The 17639-nt window shown below is 44.4% G+C and overlaps 1 protein-coding gene across 2 annotated transcripts in view; it reads right to left on the bottom strand.

Moving 5' to 3' along the window:
* DACH2 (dachshund family transcription factor 2) overlaps positions 1-17639 on the bottom strand; it is a 433444-nt gene that overhangs the window by 205348 nt on the left and 210457 nt on the right. For both annotated transcript variants that reach the window (XM_054996424.1, XM_054996425.1), the window contains exon 2: positions 17247-17362. In XM_054996424.1, the coding sequence (XP_054852399.1) occupies positions 17247-17362 (116 nt within the window). The remainder of the gene's footprint in view (positions 1-17246; positions 17363-17639) is intronic.

The raw sequence follows: 17639 nt of genomic DNA, 5'->3' as shown, positions 1-17639 counted from the left end.
ATGTGAACACTGCCACAGCCTGATCTGACGTTAGATTTATTGGAGGGTAAATCATGTCATTTATGCATCAACTCACAGGAGGAAGGAAAAAAGCAATCTCTGTGCAGTTAATTTAATAATAGTCTGGAAACGAATGATTACTGTTTCAGGTGCACCAGCTCTTATGGCACACGGTGCCGACTCCAGCAGCGAACCCCCCCCCCTTGTCGGAGCCCTGGGATTAACCAGCATTTCGCTTAAAAACCATCTGGGATACTCCAGAAGTGAATTCATAAGAACCAGAAGCTTCTTTGGAGGTTTCTGCTGTATGAAAGTTGAAGCCCAACCGTCTCCCCCTCCTACTATGCACACGCTGTAGGAAAAACTTACTAAGAAGAGAAATTTTCCTGACAAACTAACAAAACAAAATGGCAGGTTCCTACGCAGAAACAAAGAGCAGAACCACAAGTGACAAAAGGCACAGATTGGACACTTGTCAGCTTCCCTCAAGTTTTGATGGGAAATGTAGGCAGCTTGGCGGAATGTTGGACAAGTGACAGTTGAAAAGTCCATTGGACAGCAGTCGGAGAGCCAAGCTGCAAGACCAGGACGCCTACATTTCCCATCAAAACTTGAGGGAAGCTGACTAGTGTCCAACCTGTGCCTTTTGTCACTTGTGGTTCTGCTCAAAGTACACAAGTACAAGAAGGTACATAAAAATGGGGGGCATGTTGTATTGCAAACTATACATTGATAACACCAACCAAACCCACAATGTGAAAAAATGTAAACAACTGTAAACAATATTCCACACACCAATGATAAGTGTGTAAACGCACAGAAAAATAAACAGTATAAATGGAGAAATATCTGAAAATCAAAACGGGAGTTAACACACAAGTCAAACTATGGATTGCCAGACAAAGTAAGTTTTGAGGAGATCTTCATCAGACCATTTCTGTGTTACCTTGTTTATTCAATTTTAAAACAGCCACCAATTCAACACAAGGAGCCAAAAGAAAAGCCTCTCACCCCTACCGTATGAGATACAAAATAACATCAGATGATGTTACTTTACATCTCATACAGCAGAGGTGAGAGAAAATGGAATAAACAGGGTAACACAGAAAGGGTCTGATGAAGATCTACTCCAGTGATGCTCAGTGGCTTGGAAGTGAAACGTGACTCTCTGACGTGCCACCTTTGGCTCTTCTCAACACCCTCCCCCAACATGGCTCCTACCCCATTTTTCAAAAAAGTGGACAAAACAATACCTGGTTGGTCTTGCAGTTGGCAGGCGACTCCACAAAGACAGGTTCTATCCACTGCAAGCTCTAACGCTACAGTTCAGCTTGCTTTTAACATAGGGATGCCATCATCTTTTAACATCCAACTTAATAAAAAGCTCAGCAGAACTTGAAAGCTTGCACACTGGTTTGGGTCATAAGCTTGATTTTCAAGCCCTTCCCCTGACTCCAGATACCCAAAGGCTGGCTGAGGTTCAGCAGGAGCAGCTAGGGACGCGTCTTATTTTCTGTGTGTTTAGTGGAGTGCCACATACAGAACACAGTTGTCATGTGACTATTACGGCTGACGGTAAATGCAAATGTGGCTCTCTGAGAGCCACGGACTGTTTACTGCTGATATATTCCTTTTTGAGGTTTCATTTATATATCTATGTTCATCCTGTCTATTTTTCTGTGCATTCATGAACTTCTTATTGGAATGCTGAATATTGTTTATAAAAGTATGCTTTTCAGGTGGTGGTTTCAATTTGCAGTTTATAACACATCCCTTATTTTTTATATTCCTTCTTGCGCTTGGGTACTTTGTTTCTGTTTACCTTCTCAGGTTCCTGTGAAGACCCCTCAGAGAAATATTCAAAAGCAAGAGCGGCATTAGGACCAACTGAAAAGACACGAAACACCTAAAACGGTGGCTTGGTGGAGCAGCGAGAGTGCTGGACTAGGATTTCCAAGCTCCAAATTCCCACTGCTCTATGAAGCTCTCTGATCTTGGGCCAGCCACTATCTGTCTTTCAACCTAACCTACTTAAGCAGATACAATGTGACATACAGATTAAAGGGCTGCCTGCTCCACTATGAACCTTGTTAACAGACTTGATGCTGCCGCCCAACGCAGGGTGAGCTTCCACCAGGTCTCACGGGTGACCTGAAATGTTTGTAGGAGTAGGGGACTATCACATGACCTGATCTGGCCTATTACGAATAAAAGATTTCTTTGCTGGTCTGGCAGATTTCTCTGAATCTGTGTAGAACAAGGGGTCCCCGATGCAGTGCCTGTGGGCACCATCCAGGGTTGCCAGGTCCCTCTATCCTCCCACTGGGAGGGTTGGGGACCCAACACTTACCTTGTGCCTGTAGCGTGTAGATCTTTGCACGCACTCTGGAGCCAGTGTGATGACATCACTTCTGGAAGTGACATCACCACGCTGGCTGCGAGAGTGCTCCCATGCTCCGCACGGGGCCAATTTGGCCCGTTTGGACACCAAATGGCCCCAAACGAGGCTCGGGAATGCTCCCATGGCCAGTGCAATGACATCAGGAAGTGACGACTGGGCAATCGCTGGGCAATTGGCGGACGAGGGGGCAAATCCCTGGGAATTGGCCTGCCACTGGCCTGCCACTGGCCTGGGAACCCTAGCACCATCGCACCCCTGACACCTTTCCTGGTGCCCACCAAATGTTTTAAGAAAGTGAGTGTGGCCTGGTGGGGATTTTGACAAGCACAGCTTCTGACTGACTATTTGTTTTGGCAGAAGCTGCTTCCACTGCACAAGGATCTTCACTATGAGTCTGAGGGATAGGTGTGGCAGCAACTCACCATTCTATTTTTTCGGTGAGTGGTTGGGAGGACTCCTAAGATTACGTTCTCATTATGTAGGTCATCATTGGGTAAGATTCTTAAACAGGTAGCCATGGGAAATTTGATATTTTAACACAGCTGCCCGAGGAGGCCATATATCCAAAGGCAGTCAGCTGAAATAAGCATAAGAAGTGAAATAGACTCAAGTTGTTTTTTTTTTAAAAAGAACAGTTTGGGACTAAACAAAGGCTTGACTTATAGGAAGTGGCAGCTCAGATGGCTCAAGGCCTTGGATTGGTTTTGCCACTTGGTAATTTGACTGATTCACTTGAGTGGCCAGAAGAGGACATTTTCTGCCTGATTTCAGCATCATCTAGTCACCTGCTCCGTGATAGCCGAGGCCAGTTCAACTGCGTTCGGTTCAGCACTGATGGTGTGCGGCACACCGCAGAAGGAACATTTGCTGCATATGTGCCCAGAACTATTGAGATGTTAATGACAGTGGAATAAAGCTTCTTCTGTGTATGAGGAATGGCCCCCTTACACCTCTGCCTACCATTGGGTGCCGAAATAACTGTTAGGCTTGATTTCTTAAATAACGGTTAGGCTAGAATACATGAAGCTGCCTTATACTGAACTGGACCCTTGGTCCATCAAAGCCAGTGTTGTCTTCTCAGACTGGCAGCAGCTCTTCACGGTCTCAGGCAGAGGTCTCAGGCATATCACCTACAGTCAGATCATTTAACGGGAAATGCTGGGCATTGAAACTGGGTCCTTCAGCATGTGAAAAAGATGTTCTGCCACAGAGCGACGGCCCCTCCCCAAGACTTGTTCAGACAGTCACTGAATCTGGAAAGACTGGATCCAAAGGGGCAAAAGGGCCTTCTAGTCTGGTCTAGTCCCTTACCCCAAGAAAAGGCCATCCACTCATTGTCATCAGCTTTAGTTTTCACAATCTGTACAATCTGTACAAAAAGATAACATTTGCGGGGGAGGGACTAAAGCATTTTCAGCAAGAAAGGCGGAGGAAGGAGGGAAAGAAAGCCAGGAAAAATGGGAAGGGAAGCAAAACCCATGATTAGGAAACAGAAGAAGTCTCCTGGTGGAAGGAAAGAGGGCACTGGAAGTGAGGGGACACTCCCAGATGTTGTCCGATCCAAAAAAAGAACAAACAATGGGACCTGGAATAAGTTTTGCTTTGTACTTCAACATAGTCGAAGTATCTGGATGCATTAAGGTTGCCAAGCTCCTCAACCTCCCGGCAGGGGACAAGGGCCCGGCACTTACCTTTGGGGAGACGGGGGTGAGTGTGCGCAGAGCACGTGCGCGCACCCCCACAGGTGCGATGACGTCACTTCAGGAGTGACGTCACTGCATGGTCCCCTGGCCACACCCATTTTTAGGTGCTGTGGAGTGCTCCTGCACTCTGCAGCACTGGAAACGGGCCCATTTCGGCACGGATCAGGCCCGTTTTTAGGCACTGCGAGCGCAGGAACATTCCTGTGTTCCGCTGCACCTCAAAATGGGCCCGATCCACGGCAGAACTGGCCCGTTTTGGGCACTGCGGAGCGCAGGAGCATTCCTGCCTTCCACAGCAGCTCAAAAGCACGCCCAATCCGTGCTGGAACAGGTCCGTTTTGGGGCGCTGCGGAATGCAGGAGCATTCCTGCATTCTGCAGCTGCTGAAAACGGGCCCGGTTTGCCATGGATCGGGCCCATTTGAGCACTCCTGCGCTTCACAGTGGCCCTGATCCGCGCCAAAACAGGCCCAATCCCGGTGACTGCAGTGCACAGGAGCACGCTGCACCGTGGGGAGCATGCAAGGAAGGTATGCGCCCCCTGCTGCTCAGGTAAGTGGGGGCGGGGTGTGGGGAGCGGGGACAGGGAATCCCCTGCCCCCACCAGGGGTCTGGGATCCCTAGGATGCATCATGTGGAAAAATAGCAAGATTCCAGTGGGTTGGGGATGTATGCTAGAAGTGTATGGCTTATAGACCCCAGTAGGAAGCCCGTGGACTGGAAGAGAAAGGGGCCAGCGGAAGTAAGTTCAAGAACCATCTTGCAAAACCACAAAGGCCTTGGTTTTTAAAAAAAATGGAGGCCCACTGGTTTTCTTAGCATTGCTAATTGTTATTGTGAGATATTAAAGAAACAAGAAAACAGCAAATGTTTTTAAAATACCCAGGACAGGGCCTTAGAACTTTACTGTAACCCCCACCCCCCACCCCCCAAAAAGGTGCCCCTGAGCATTCCTTGCACCCAATGGAGCCATTCACAGTTCAAAGGAGTATTAGTATAATAAACCTTGTAAATATTTAAACTTAAGCACAAAATCAGTTCTTTTCTTTAAAAGGGCACATCCTACAGGAGATAGCCTTTGGACTTGATTTCTACATTAAGAAAACAAACAAGAAAACTGTAAGTCTACAAAAAGGGACTTACTGGAAATATTTTACTGCTTGCTTGCCATCATTACCTAAAAAGCCCCTCTAATCAAAGCCTGAATTACACAATCATCCATTAAGCCACTTCCTCCAGTCTTAACAGTCACCCACTGATAAAAACAACGAAAGAGGAGGGGTTTCGGCTGCCTCAAATTGATTTAACATTGTTTCAACCTATTTTCTACTTGACATATGTTCCTCTATGATTCAGCCACGTTTTCCAGAATCAAAGTCCATGATCTGGCATACCTAATCTGCTAATAAAATGAAAAGGTGACCTTGCCTAATTTAATAAGTCAGCGCAGAAATACTCTTTCAACATGTTAAAGAACTCCTGAAAGGTTATCCTAGCTTTCTTTTAGAGAAGGTTGCTCTCCCCTTTTCAATTTCTCAAAGCTAGATTTTTTCCATTATGGCAACATTATGGCACCTTACTATAATTTTTAAAAAACGATTCTTTGAATTATTCTGTCATTGCCATTGATTATGTATGCTGTACAAATCCACATGCTTGTTTTTCAAGTAAAACCTGTCCTGCAGATTAACAAGGAAGGTCTCCAGCTGGGACGAAATTAAGATTTGTGTGTGTGTGGGGGGGGGGGGGGTACATTTTGGCCATAAATTTAGCGCTGATTAATTCAAGATGAAGTAGTCAAGTTCAACAGACATTTTAACTTGGGAAGTGATGAATAAGTCTTCAGTTTTGATTTTGTGACAGAAACCAGCGTTTTGGGGTAGAACCAATGCTGGGTAGTGATCGGACTAGGGATTCGGAAGACACAGATTCAAATCCTCACGCTGCCATCAGGACCTAAGGCCAGGCTAGAGTTGCCCGGTGCCCACTAGTGGCAGGCAGAGTCCCAGCGTTTGCCTCTCTGTCTGCCAACTGCTGGCAATCAGCAGGGAGGAGACAAGCCACTTGCAGATTGCCTACCACTGGCAGACATCCCGGGCAAATGAATGGACATGCATGCGTCCATGATGATGTCACTTCTGGAAGTGAAGTCATTGTGCAGGGGAGGAGCATGCGTGTTCCCCCCAAAATAGTGACCTTCCCCAATATCAGAGCCATCATATAAGCACATGAGTTGTTATGCTCTCTGATGGCTGAAAGAAGGCAGGACAGTTAGCTTCCAAAGTAGCCTTGCACTTCATTTAAGTGGTAAAAGATTAGGCACAGGGCACGAACATAGAGCCCAGATCGGGATAGTCCAGGTGAGCCTGATCTCATCAGATCTCAGAAGCTAAGCAGGGTTGGCCTTGGTTAGTAATCGGATGGGAGACCTCCAGTGGAGACCAAGGTTGTAGAGGCAGGCAATGGCAAATCACCTTTGTTAGCCTCTGGCAATGAAAACCCCACCAGGGGTCACTATAAGTCAACTCTGACTTGAGCGCACTCTCCACCACCACCATCCACATAGGAGGGGAAATCCCAGGATTTCCTCCTTCCTTCTTTGTACCCAGCTGCCACCTCTACCCTTCCTGCCATCCATTTTCCATTTCTCCTGCCTTTCACCAGCATCTCCATCACCCCAGCCATCCCTCCATTTCCCTCTACTGCTGTTTTATGAGTCATCATGTCCATTGGGGAGAGCCAGTTTGGTGTAGTGGTTAAGAGCGTGGGACTCTAATCTGGAGAACTTGGTTTGATTCCCCACTCTTCCGCTTGAAGCCAGCTGGGGGACCTTGGGCCAGTCACGGTTCTCTGGAGCTCTCTCAGCCACACCCACCTCACAGGGTGTTTTGTTGTGGGGATAATAATGACATACTTTGTAAACTGCTCTGAGTGGGTGTTGTCATCTTGAAGGGCGGTATATAAATCAAATGTTGTTGTTGGTTGTTGTTGTTGTTGTTGTTGGGGCTCTAGGCATCATCCAAAATCACAGCAGAAATCTTTTTTCTTTCTGCAATATTTTTTTCCAATTCTCTGATTTTTCTGCAGGCGTTGGAGTTTTGCAGAAAAAAATCCCTCTATCCTGGGGAGGCCCTTCTTGTGGACTCCCCCCCCCCCCCGAATCTGCCCAGGGGAGTCATGTTGAGAATTGAATGTATAAATACATTTGCAGTAAGACTGCATTTTAAATCAGTGTGTTTTTAAGAGGAACTTGTTGCTGAAGCTTTAATCTTTTTTAAAAAATCGCATGCAAATAAAAGACCATCATGATTTTTTTAATTAAGGAAAAAAGCAACACGCGTGGTGTAGCGGCTAGAATGACAGACCAGGATCTGGTTGACTCAGGTTCAATTCCCTGCTCTGTCACAGAAGCCTGTTGGGTGACCTCAGGCCAGCCGTGCACTCTCAGCCTAGCCTATCTCACAGGGTTGTTGTTGTGCAGAAAGGAGAGGAGAATGATGTAAGCTACTTTGGTCCTCATTGTAAAATAAAAATAAAAATAAAATAAATATCTGATTACATTACTGATGGTAAGAGAAGGCTACTATATACAAGTAATGGTTGTATAAGGAAACAGGTGGAGATTTATCCTAAGAATGACCTCCAATCAAAGCGTGGAGGTGTTTTTTGACACTGCAGCTGAGCATCTAAAATGGCTACAGTCAGAGCAAAGGATATGGGGAAAGGCAGCGCTCGCTGTCTGCCAGCAGTCTTCTTGTCTTCTTGAGAAGACAAGTTGGCCATCTTTGTTTCATGTTTGGGATTTAAAACGGTCCTCATGACCTTTACATGCCCTTGACGTTCATGCAATGGCAGCTGCAACACAGAGGTCTTAAATAGCAGCTGCACCATGTACAATGTGAGAATGGAGAAGACCAAGGAAATCTGTGAGTAGACTATAGATGCTGCCAGGGCCTTTTTTCAGGGGGAACGCGGGGGAATGGAGTTCCGGAACCTCTTGAAAATGGTCACATGGCTGGTGGCCCCACCCCCTGATCTCCAGACAGAGGGGAGTTGAGATTGCTCTCCGCTCTGCTCAGTGGCACGGAGGGCCATCTCAACTCCCCTCTGTCTGGAGATCAGGGGGTGGGGCCACCAGCCATGTGACCATTTTCTCCGAGGGCAACCCACTGAGCTCCACCACCTCTTTTCCCAGAAAAAAAGCCCTGGATGCTGCAATTCTCACAAAATCCAGGATTACTACAAAACCTATCCCATGAACAAAGTTTCAGAGTAACTCTTCTTGACAGGGAAGAAATAATATTTTAAAAGGGAAATCAGGGTCTTTTGTTTACTTGAGTTTGACTGAGAAAATAAATGGCTTTGATACAAACCACACATGTCCTCACAATTCATAAATACGTGGAATAATTATTTTCAGGGGAAGTCGTTTTAATCTAATTTATTGCATTTTTATGGAGTGTTAGACCAACTTCTTATTCGCAGTCTTGTCAGTACGGCAGCAAATTATAGCAAACATAACATTAAATGCTGTGCCATAAAGCAAATATTTATCTAATTTGGGATTCTGTACATCTTAAAAAGCATGATGGCTTGCTTTTCTCATGTCAAAGGCAAATAAGTGTCTGCATTATTTCTATTGGCTGTACAGACTAAAGGGGGCATCACTATCAGTCAAGCAATTCTAAGAGCTGCCGTTACCACTTAAGATTTTTATTATAATACATGACTCTCTTTTATGTTCCAGAGGAGAGATCATGACAATCCTTTAAAAAGAACCAAACTACAATCCAGTAACATAATGCAAGCCAGTGGGAGTACAGCGGCCTTGAAAACATGACGGCCAATGTATTAACACTTGAGGAACTCATAATTTCCTCATAATTTTCAGTAATATGAAGCGCTATTCTAATGACCATGTTTGCACAGACCCAGACCCGCTGCTCCAAGCTGTAGTACCATCCCATCGTAGAGTTTAGCCTTTCCCACAGGTCTAGTATGAGGTGTTAACCAACTAGTCTCCAGCCTTTGGCTTGGTTGGATGGCAAGGGAATCCCTGTCCTGAACCTTTTACTGATAACCTACTGTCTACAGAACAAGACTTTCTTGCTTAATTCAAGGAAGGTCTGTATGGATCAGCATCTCTCAAGGCTGAGGTGTGTGTGACTGGTCCAAGCTTTCCCAGTGAGCTTCGATGGCAGAATCAGGATTCAAACCTGGGATTCAAATCTGATCCTAGTCTGTCACTCTAACCACAATGCTAAACTGGCTTGTGAGCCTATTAATGGGCCCATCCTGTTTATTTAACGGGTCTCAACCAATTTTAATGTCAGGGCCCTGATGTGGCTTGCAAGTGAAGAGCGAGAGGGTAGAGCCACACTCCTGAACCACTATCCAGACCGTCAGCTAAGATTTTCTTCACAAGCCTTGCTCTGCATGCCCTCCTCATCAGAGGTGAGGCAGATGGCAAGCAGAGACTGGGCTTTTTCAGTAGCGGCACCTAAGGTTACCAGGTCCCCTTACTTTCCAGGTGGGGGGCCCAGCACTTATATTTTGGATGTCTTCGCACACGCGTGCTCCTGGCACGGCGAGATGACGTTACTTCCGGGAGTGACATAATTGCACCACATTGGGAGTGTGCCCCAGGAGGACCGTTCCCACACCTTTTCTCCTGCCAGCCAGGTGATTGGTGGTGGGAGAAGGAGGCTGGGATCAAGAAATCCACCGCCTCCTCGAGGGGAACAACAACCCTAGTGGCACCATGCCTTCTTCTTGAGGCTCACCTGGCACCTACACTATTCTCTTTTAAGCAGCATACCAAAACATTTCTAGATCCAGAGGAGTTATTCGTGTTAGTCTGACAAAGAGCATCTGACGAAGAGAACTGTGATTCTCGAAAGCTTATGCTACAGTAAAGTTGATTAGTCTTAAAGGTGCTACTGGACTCTTTCTAAAATGTTTCTGTTTACCTTTAAGAGGCTGATTTTTCATTGTGTTTCTAGACTGTGTTATAAGCCTGAAAACTCATAAATTCATTTTAATCTGTTCAATGATTTGTGTTTTTAGGTTCTGGCTTTGATTTTAATTAACAACTTTTAACATTTTATGTTTTTGTCAGGTTAGGGTTAGATCACGTTTTATTTTGTAAGCTGCTTTGATCAGCGTCCCTAGTAAGGTGGCATAAACATTTTCTAAATGGATAAATAAATGGCTACTTGTCTCGATGAAAATCACGCATGGCCAATTCACATTACGACTGGACATGCAATGGTTATAAGGAATACCATGTTTCAGAACATGATCATGTGTGGTAAATGGTCAGGGAGACAGAGAACCCAGATGGAAGACTTCTAGGAGCAATAATAATAATAATTTACTAATATTATTAATTTACTAATATTGTGGTGGTTGATTAATAAGCACCTAGGTGGTTGTACAAAAACTGTTTAAAAGTATAAGCCTTGCCTACAGGTTTACATCTAAAGATAACATCATTAGAAAGAGAAGCAGATATCAGAGGTGCAGGCTTATGAGAAAGAAATATGGTTTCAGAGGCTGTAACACATCAAGCCAATAAAAATGGGGGGCGGGGGGGTGGAGTTTAAAGGCAAAAGCTCATGTGCCAATAATTCATATCCTCAGCTTTAGTGATTGATCAGTATTTATCAGCTTACAGATCTAGTTAATAAATTTATCCATTTTTATTGGTAGAAAACTCAGCTTTCTACGATCTGGTAAGGCATTTCTCTTGAGCACGTGACCTGCTTCTTCTTTTGGTCTAGTCTGAGGGCACAACAGATGGAGCGCAGGGTACTACGGGATCTGCCATTTATCATGGTGACAGCGTGTGGCTAGCAGTGATCCTCGCACCACAGGGGGAAAGTCAAATGAGGAGCAGGATTCTAAAGCAGGACTTTGTGGAGTTTGGCAACACTCGCACTGCTCATTAACTTAATCATATTAATTTATTAGCCATATACATCAAAGTAATTCACTGCAGAATTGTCACCGAGAACCATTTATAACTGTTAACATTCTCCACAAAGAGGGGAAAGCGGGGCAGTCATTCTGAAGCACGGCTTGTTTTAACTGTTCATAATTCCTTTTGAATTGAAAAAAGAATTAGGGCTAGTTGGGTTCTCACAGTCATGGCACAAAGGCAAGGTTGAGACTTTTTTAAACAAGCCCCCCTTTTGTACTTTTAAGATCAACCTGATAGACAGAAATAAAAGGAGTGAAGCTTTTCCCACCATTTAACTCCCTGCTAGGAAAAGCTTAACTGGATTAATTTCTGTGTGTTACACACATCTGGCAAGTTCCACCAGGGCAGCACAAACCAATGGCTTTTTCCAATGGCTGTGGTGGCATGGTAAAATTGGTATGATTTCCTATACCTCAACTGCCCCTACTTACAAAGGGCAGTCCCTGTTGCCTAACTCCTATATCGCTTTTTATCCTGCCCTTCTACCCAAAATGCTCAGGCAGCAGTTGGATGTAGCTCTCCTCTTCCTCTTTTTAGTCCTCACAACAATCCTGTGACGCCAGCTAGGGTGTGACAAAATGGCTGGCCCAAAGGTTTGATGGCAAACTTGAATCTAGGACTTCCCAGTCTCTGCACACAAATTATTGCATTTCTCTCGCTCTCACAACAGTAGCTCTCTTTCTCTCTTTTTAAGTACCTGTCTGGGTTTTGTTTGTTTGTTTGTATTTTGCCTTCTGGTGAGATTTTGGACTTGCCTTTAAAAACATTTCCTTGCCCCTCCCTTAAGCACCTAAACAAACAGGTTGCTGAGTATGTTCAGTTGCATCTATTCTGTACTAAGCAGGAGATTCAAATTCAAACTTAATCATTCTACGCAATATAGTTAATTTTTTAAAAAGAGTAAAGTCACAGAAGGCCCAACATAGGGGCAGACATTTTTTAAAAAAATTCAAAGAAAAACTAGAGCAGATACAGCATTGCAGTTAAGAGGATGAGCAGAGATCTGTGATCTCCCACCCGCCAACCTAGTTGAAATTTCACCTCAGCTAAGAATTTACTTAGAGTCTCTCTACACAAGACATTTGATGCGTAAAGAACACATGTTGGGAGATGCAATGTTAGCCAGGAAGGGTAGTTTAAAAAGACAGAGCCAGAGGCAGGGCAAAGGCTTTGCTATACATTGGAGCTGTGTGAAGGGGCTGTGAATTGCTAGAAGGGAAACTTCAGCCTCTCCAGGTCCAAGCCTGGTTCTGGAAGGCAGTTTCAGCCCATTTCTATTCCTTGCTGCCCTCTGGTTGTGATTAGAGATGGGCACGAACGGGGGGGAAAACCAAACACAATGTTCGTTGTTTGTTGCCATCCACGAACAGTGATTCACGAACATCAACAAACATGACCTGTTCACGGACATGTTTGTGGTTAGATGTTCGTTGGGCCAGAAAGGCCCCCTTGGGACTTATAGAGCCCATATTCGCAAGGAGTATTCAGAAGACTCTCTTCCAGCCATCATCCAAGTTTGGTCAAGAAACCTGACCTGAGCAGGCAGCAGGACAGGTAATAATAATAAAGAATAGCTTGGCCCCAGAGCCTGGCAGCAGCCCTGGAACTGGAGGGAACCCCACCACATACAGAAAAAATTCAAGCTCCAATGCACTCTCCCCCTCTCTCTCAAATGCCAGCAACAGCTCTCTCCCACTCCACTGTCTGCTAAAACTGAAAGCCAGAGCTGGGAGCACAGTGCCTTTTATAACCAGAGTTATAACCAGAGTTCGCATAGAGAAATACAGGAGGTCTGTGGTTGGCGGTCAGAAATGCCTAACAGGGATTGGAGGGATGAGATTGGTGTTCCCATGGCTACAGAAGACCCCCCCCCTTCTCTTTGCTCCCATGTAACAAAATGGGAGCCCCACACTTGGAAGGGAGACTTGCCTATCAAGGTAAATTGGGCTTAGATTGGGGTTTCCAGGGCAACAGAAGGAGTTCAGACAGAGTTCAAACAGTCCCTGCCTACATTGCCAAGGGAATTGATTGAAGGTGCCAGACCGTCTGGCTTTACGAACGGCTGATGAATGCCACAAACAGGGCTTGGAATGAACACATGTTCGTGGGAATGGGGCCTCAAGAGCTGCTTGCTCATGAACAGCAGATTGGGCTGTTCGTGGCCTTTTTTTGGTTCATATTGCTGTTCATTCCCATCTCTAGTTGTGATCCCACACAGTTGTAGAGTGGAGAGGTGAACTTGATAGAGCCTTTGGGGGGGGCAAAGATGAAATTAACAAACCCTCTAAGGAGCGATCTCCAGCCAGCTCTCTTTTTAAACTATATTTCCCAGCTAACATTGCATCTTCCTACACTTGACGAACACACACTGAGGTGTTTTGTGTAGAGAGACTCTCTGGCAAACCATTCTTTCTTTGTCTCCCCCCCCCCACACACACACACCAATATGGGGATAATATTAGCTTGCCTTATAGATCTGTTGTAAAATTTACAATAAGGTAATGTATGTGAAGCACTACGAAGTGGCTACATTAAAATGGCTTATTGTTATTACTGTAGTGCGGACTGCTGCAGAATAAATAATGTACTAGGCAGGTGGGAAAGAGCCTTCTACACCATGTAATGGGGAAGGGGTAAGCTTATGCAATGTAAGAAGAGAGTTGTGAAAAATCCACAAGCTTGTTCCTGTTTTCACTGATGATGTGGGAAAGTATGTGCTGTGCACTTAGAACCGCTGATCCCAAACAGGTCACTTCATAACACCTCAGCTCTGCACAGTGGCTATTACCGTGCAACAAACCATTTATGAACAGCAGCTCAAAGAGCAAGTCATACAATTAGAGGATTTAAATTGCCGCTTTTTTAAAATGCCTTACTCCTAAGCCTTTCATAGTAGCCAAAGATACAATAATTTAAAGCTCCCTTCACATGATATGCAAGCTGTCCCTTAGTTCTGCTTGTTTTTATGGCTATTCTATTAACACGTTAAAGGGACGACTGCCTTGACATTCGCTAAAGATCTTGCTCTACGTCTAGGCATATATTGACCTCCACTTTCTTCCAACTGATAAGATGCTAAGCATGGCTGGCTCAGACCAATGTTTCACACATTTTCACATTCTCTCTTGCAAACAGAGGCTCAGCCAAAGGGCTTGGGAAGATTTACAGCTAACTACACCAAAGGAGAAGCCATTGTCTGTTTCTTTCCTCTGGCAGAGACCTGATCGGCCGAAGACTGATAAATTAAGCAGGGAAGTTCATCCAATCTGCTACTTCTAGAGCTTGGATCTTCTTGAGGATAATTCTCTGTTGTTTGGAGGATACTACCCCAATCTGCCCAACTACAGACCAAAAAACATGTTACATTTTGTCACGAGTTGGTTCCAGGCAAATAACGCTGCCCCCCAAGACCATTTCAGCTGGGAAAAACAGGGTAGGATGCAAGCCGGGAACCCCTCCACACACACATCGTAGCCTCAGTCCTAATTATGCCTTTGTGGACCTTTGAAATGCTGTTTCCTGCAGCTGCTGTGGGGTTGCAGGGAAAGAGAGTTGACTTGCGACAAAATGTAAAGTGTTGTTTGGCACTGGGAGGGTACGATTTGCAGGGGGATAGAGGAGTTTCTCACACTCCTGTTGATTAATCTCCAGCATTCGAGAGGAGTATATTGGTTCTAAACATGGCTGTTATAGCTAGCTGTCACTGAGAGCTTTATCTTCCTGAATTTATTCATTTGTCTTATTTAAGGAGAAATCTGTCAGTTGTGGCTTCTGCCATCCCAGAAGCAACCAGCTCAGGCAATCCTAACAAGGTAAAAACAAGTATCAACAAACAGCTGGGATTGTGGAAGGGATGAATTACACATGTTGATTGGAAAACTGGTCAATCAGTTCTTTAGCTTTCTAGTAAACGCTGACATTAAGACAAAGCAAAAATGACTGGAGACAAGAGATCTTTTCTCTGGCCATTTTCACACTGCTTACCGGCCACGGAACATTGCGCTGAGCTCCCGGAATGGCGCCGTTCCGGGAGCTCGGCGCAATGTTCCATGGCCTGTAAGTAGTGTGAAAATGGCCTCTGTCTATCTGTCTTAGGGCAGCTCCATCCACGACAGCTGACACAGGAAAAACCACAACAACTATGGAGCAACCCTCACAAGAACTGAACCTAACAATATAATACGAGGGCAAACAATATACAAACAATATAACAAAATTTAACAAAATTTAATGTATCAATAATGAATTAAAGTCCAAGGAATGAACCAGACATAAAAGTAAGTCCCCACACAAGGGAGACACAGGCAGCAATAGTCACTGTAACACAGCAGCGTAGTAAGGTGCAAGGTAAGTGCAGTCAGGATCTTTAAACATCTTGTTTGAAGACAAAGCCTTTAATTCTTAATGTTGCTTGACTTGTGTGTTTTCCCTGCAGGTGTCCATGACCAAACAAGGGGTACAAAGACCCCAACAACTCTACAAGGAGCCAGCAAAGAACTCGTTTCAATTTCTCTTCCTCAGGAAGCGAAAAAACAGAGGACCACCTAGAACACAGTGAAGCACCTAGAATCTCTACTGTGGCAACATGATGCCTACAGAACCAAAAAGCTTCACAAGGTGGTCCTCTGTTTTTTCGACTCCTGAGGAAGAGAAATTGAAACGAGTTCTTTGCTGGCTGGTTTTATGTCTGGTTCATTCCTTGGACTTTAATTCATTATTGATACATTAAATTTTGTTAAATTTTGTTACATTGTTTATTATATTGTTAGGTTCGACGCAGGAAAAACCGGCAGGACACTTACACTTCCTTCAACAAGCATGTACTGGATGGACATCAAATGCAGGTATCTTTGTGCCAAGGTTCCCAGATGCACACACATGGGTATTTAAAGATGCACAGGCCTATGATACTCTCCCGTTACGTTTATGTAACTACTGAAACTGTCTGTTGGGTGTTCTCTGTGCAAAATGCCCAAGGTAGCTCCCAAGATTCATAAGACACTACAATAAAATATCTTCCAAATGCTGGTAAGCTAAACATGCATATGTGGAAGTTTAGTGGAAGAGCTTCTCCACTATGTTTTGGTTTGTCCTTTATATTTGGAGCCCAGAAATAAATTTCTGGCAAAGACGCTAGAGAGCTTAAATTCCTTTTCTGATTTTGAAAAACTAGAATTTTATGCTATCAGATGTGGATCCCCTTGTTTCCAACAGGATGACACTTTTTGCTCTAGCCGTCAGAAAAATTAGAGCAAATGTGGCTCTAAAAAAAGCAGTCTGTTGAAATGAAATGTAATTTTTGTGTCTGGATGTGAGTTTTTAGAGAAAGATGTAATTTTAGAAATTTTAAAATTTTAGAATTGTAAATATGTTTTTAACTTGTAAAGGCATATGACCCCCAAACAATAAATTCATCTGCATAAAGACAAGAAAGCATCAACTGAAGCATAAAGGTATCCCCCCCGCAAGAAAATAAACTCACTCAGAAAAATGCCTGAACAATTTTTTTTTAAAAAATCATTTGATGTCATTCATTACACTTGAAAATCAAGCTCTGGGAAAAGTGCTGGAGGAAGGACATTCCACAGCTGTGGTGCCACCACAGAAAAGGCCCAGCCTCGTTCACTACACACCCTGCCTCAGAAATTGGGAGCACACAGAGCAGGGAGTCTAGAGGAGTAAGTGATCTTAAGCCTGAGGGCAAGGCCCATCTCTTTAGTGAAATAAAATACTCTAGGAGACAAATAAATAAAATGTAAATTACAGCCTTGCATTTAATCGGCTGAATAATCATTTTCATACGAGCCTTCTATCTTGAGAAAACGAGAGATGCAGTCTTTTCGCCATTTCCACAAGAGTTTGAGAAAGTAAGGCCCTTTGAGATAACTCTCCCCTCTCCCCAATCACATAACCAAGTATCTAATGGCACTTTCCCTTTAAGGAAATTACGATTAATGAAGAACTAAATCGCAAATCCATTAGGTTTTAGTCAGCACAGCAACACCGCCCGGCTTTTCATGAATGCTCAAAAAATCCAATAATGTAACCTCTGGTAAAGCTTGAAAAGCCCTGAAGGACAAGGCAGTTAGATCAATATTAGTTTATTTCAACTGCTGTGCAGTACGAAGAGAGGGAGCCAATCATTCTACGGATTTTATTACCTGTTGGGGAGATAAGTCCTGGTGATAAGAGGCCGGGCACTCCATGGGGCAGAAGGCGCGTGTTCTCTTGTATCGCAACTCCCAGAGAGCGCTTGGGGGGTCTCCCCGGTCGTGAACTGTTGAAACAAAAGTGAAAATAAACTTTAAGTGCTCTTTTGTCAAAAGGATTTGCATAGTAATGCACTTTGCATTGATTTTTTAAGGCCCTGAACGGCGGAGTCCTTGCGTGTTTTCAAAGCACACTCCCAGCAATTTAACTCATTCTGTACTCAAGATACCATCGGATTATCTGAAACGAAACATTTTTATCCTGCCTGTCTTTCAAGGCGCACAAGGTGGTGTGCAGAGTTTTCTCCCACCACAACTATCTTCACAACAGCCCTATGAGGTAGG

The sequence above is a fragment of the Eublepharis macularius genome, chromosome 13 (assembly GCF_028583425.1).
Source record: "Eublepharis macularius isolate TG4126 chromosome 13, MPM_Emac_v1.0, whole genome shotgun sequence".
Taxonomy (NCBI): domain Eukaryota; kingdom Metazoa; phylum Chordata; class Lepidosauria; order Squamata; family Eublepharidae; genus Eublepharis; species Eublepharis macularius.
The sequence above is the reverse complement of the archived record's forward strand: the minus strand, read 5'-3'. Positions and strand labels throughout refer to the sequence as shown.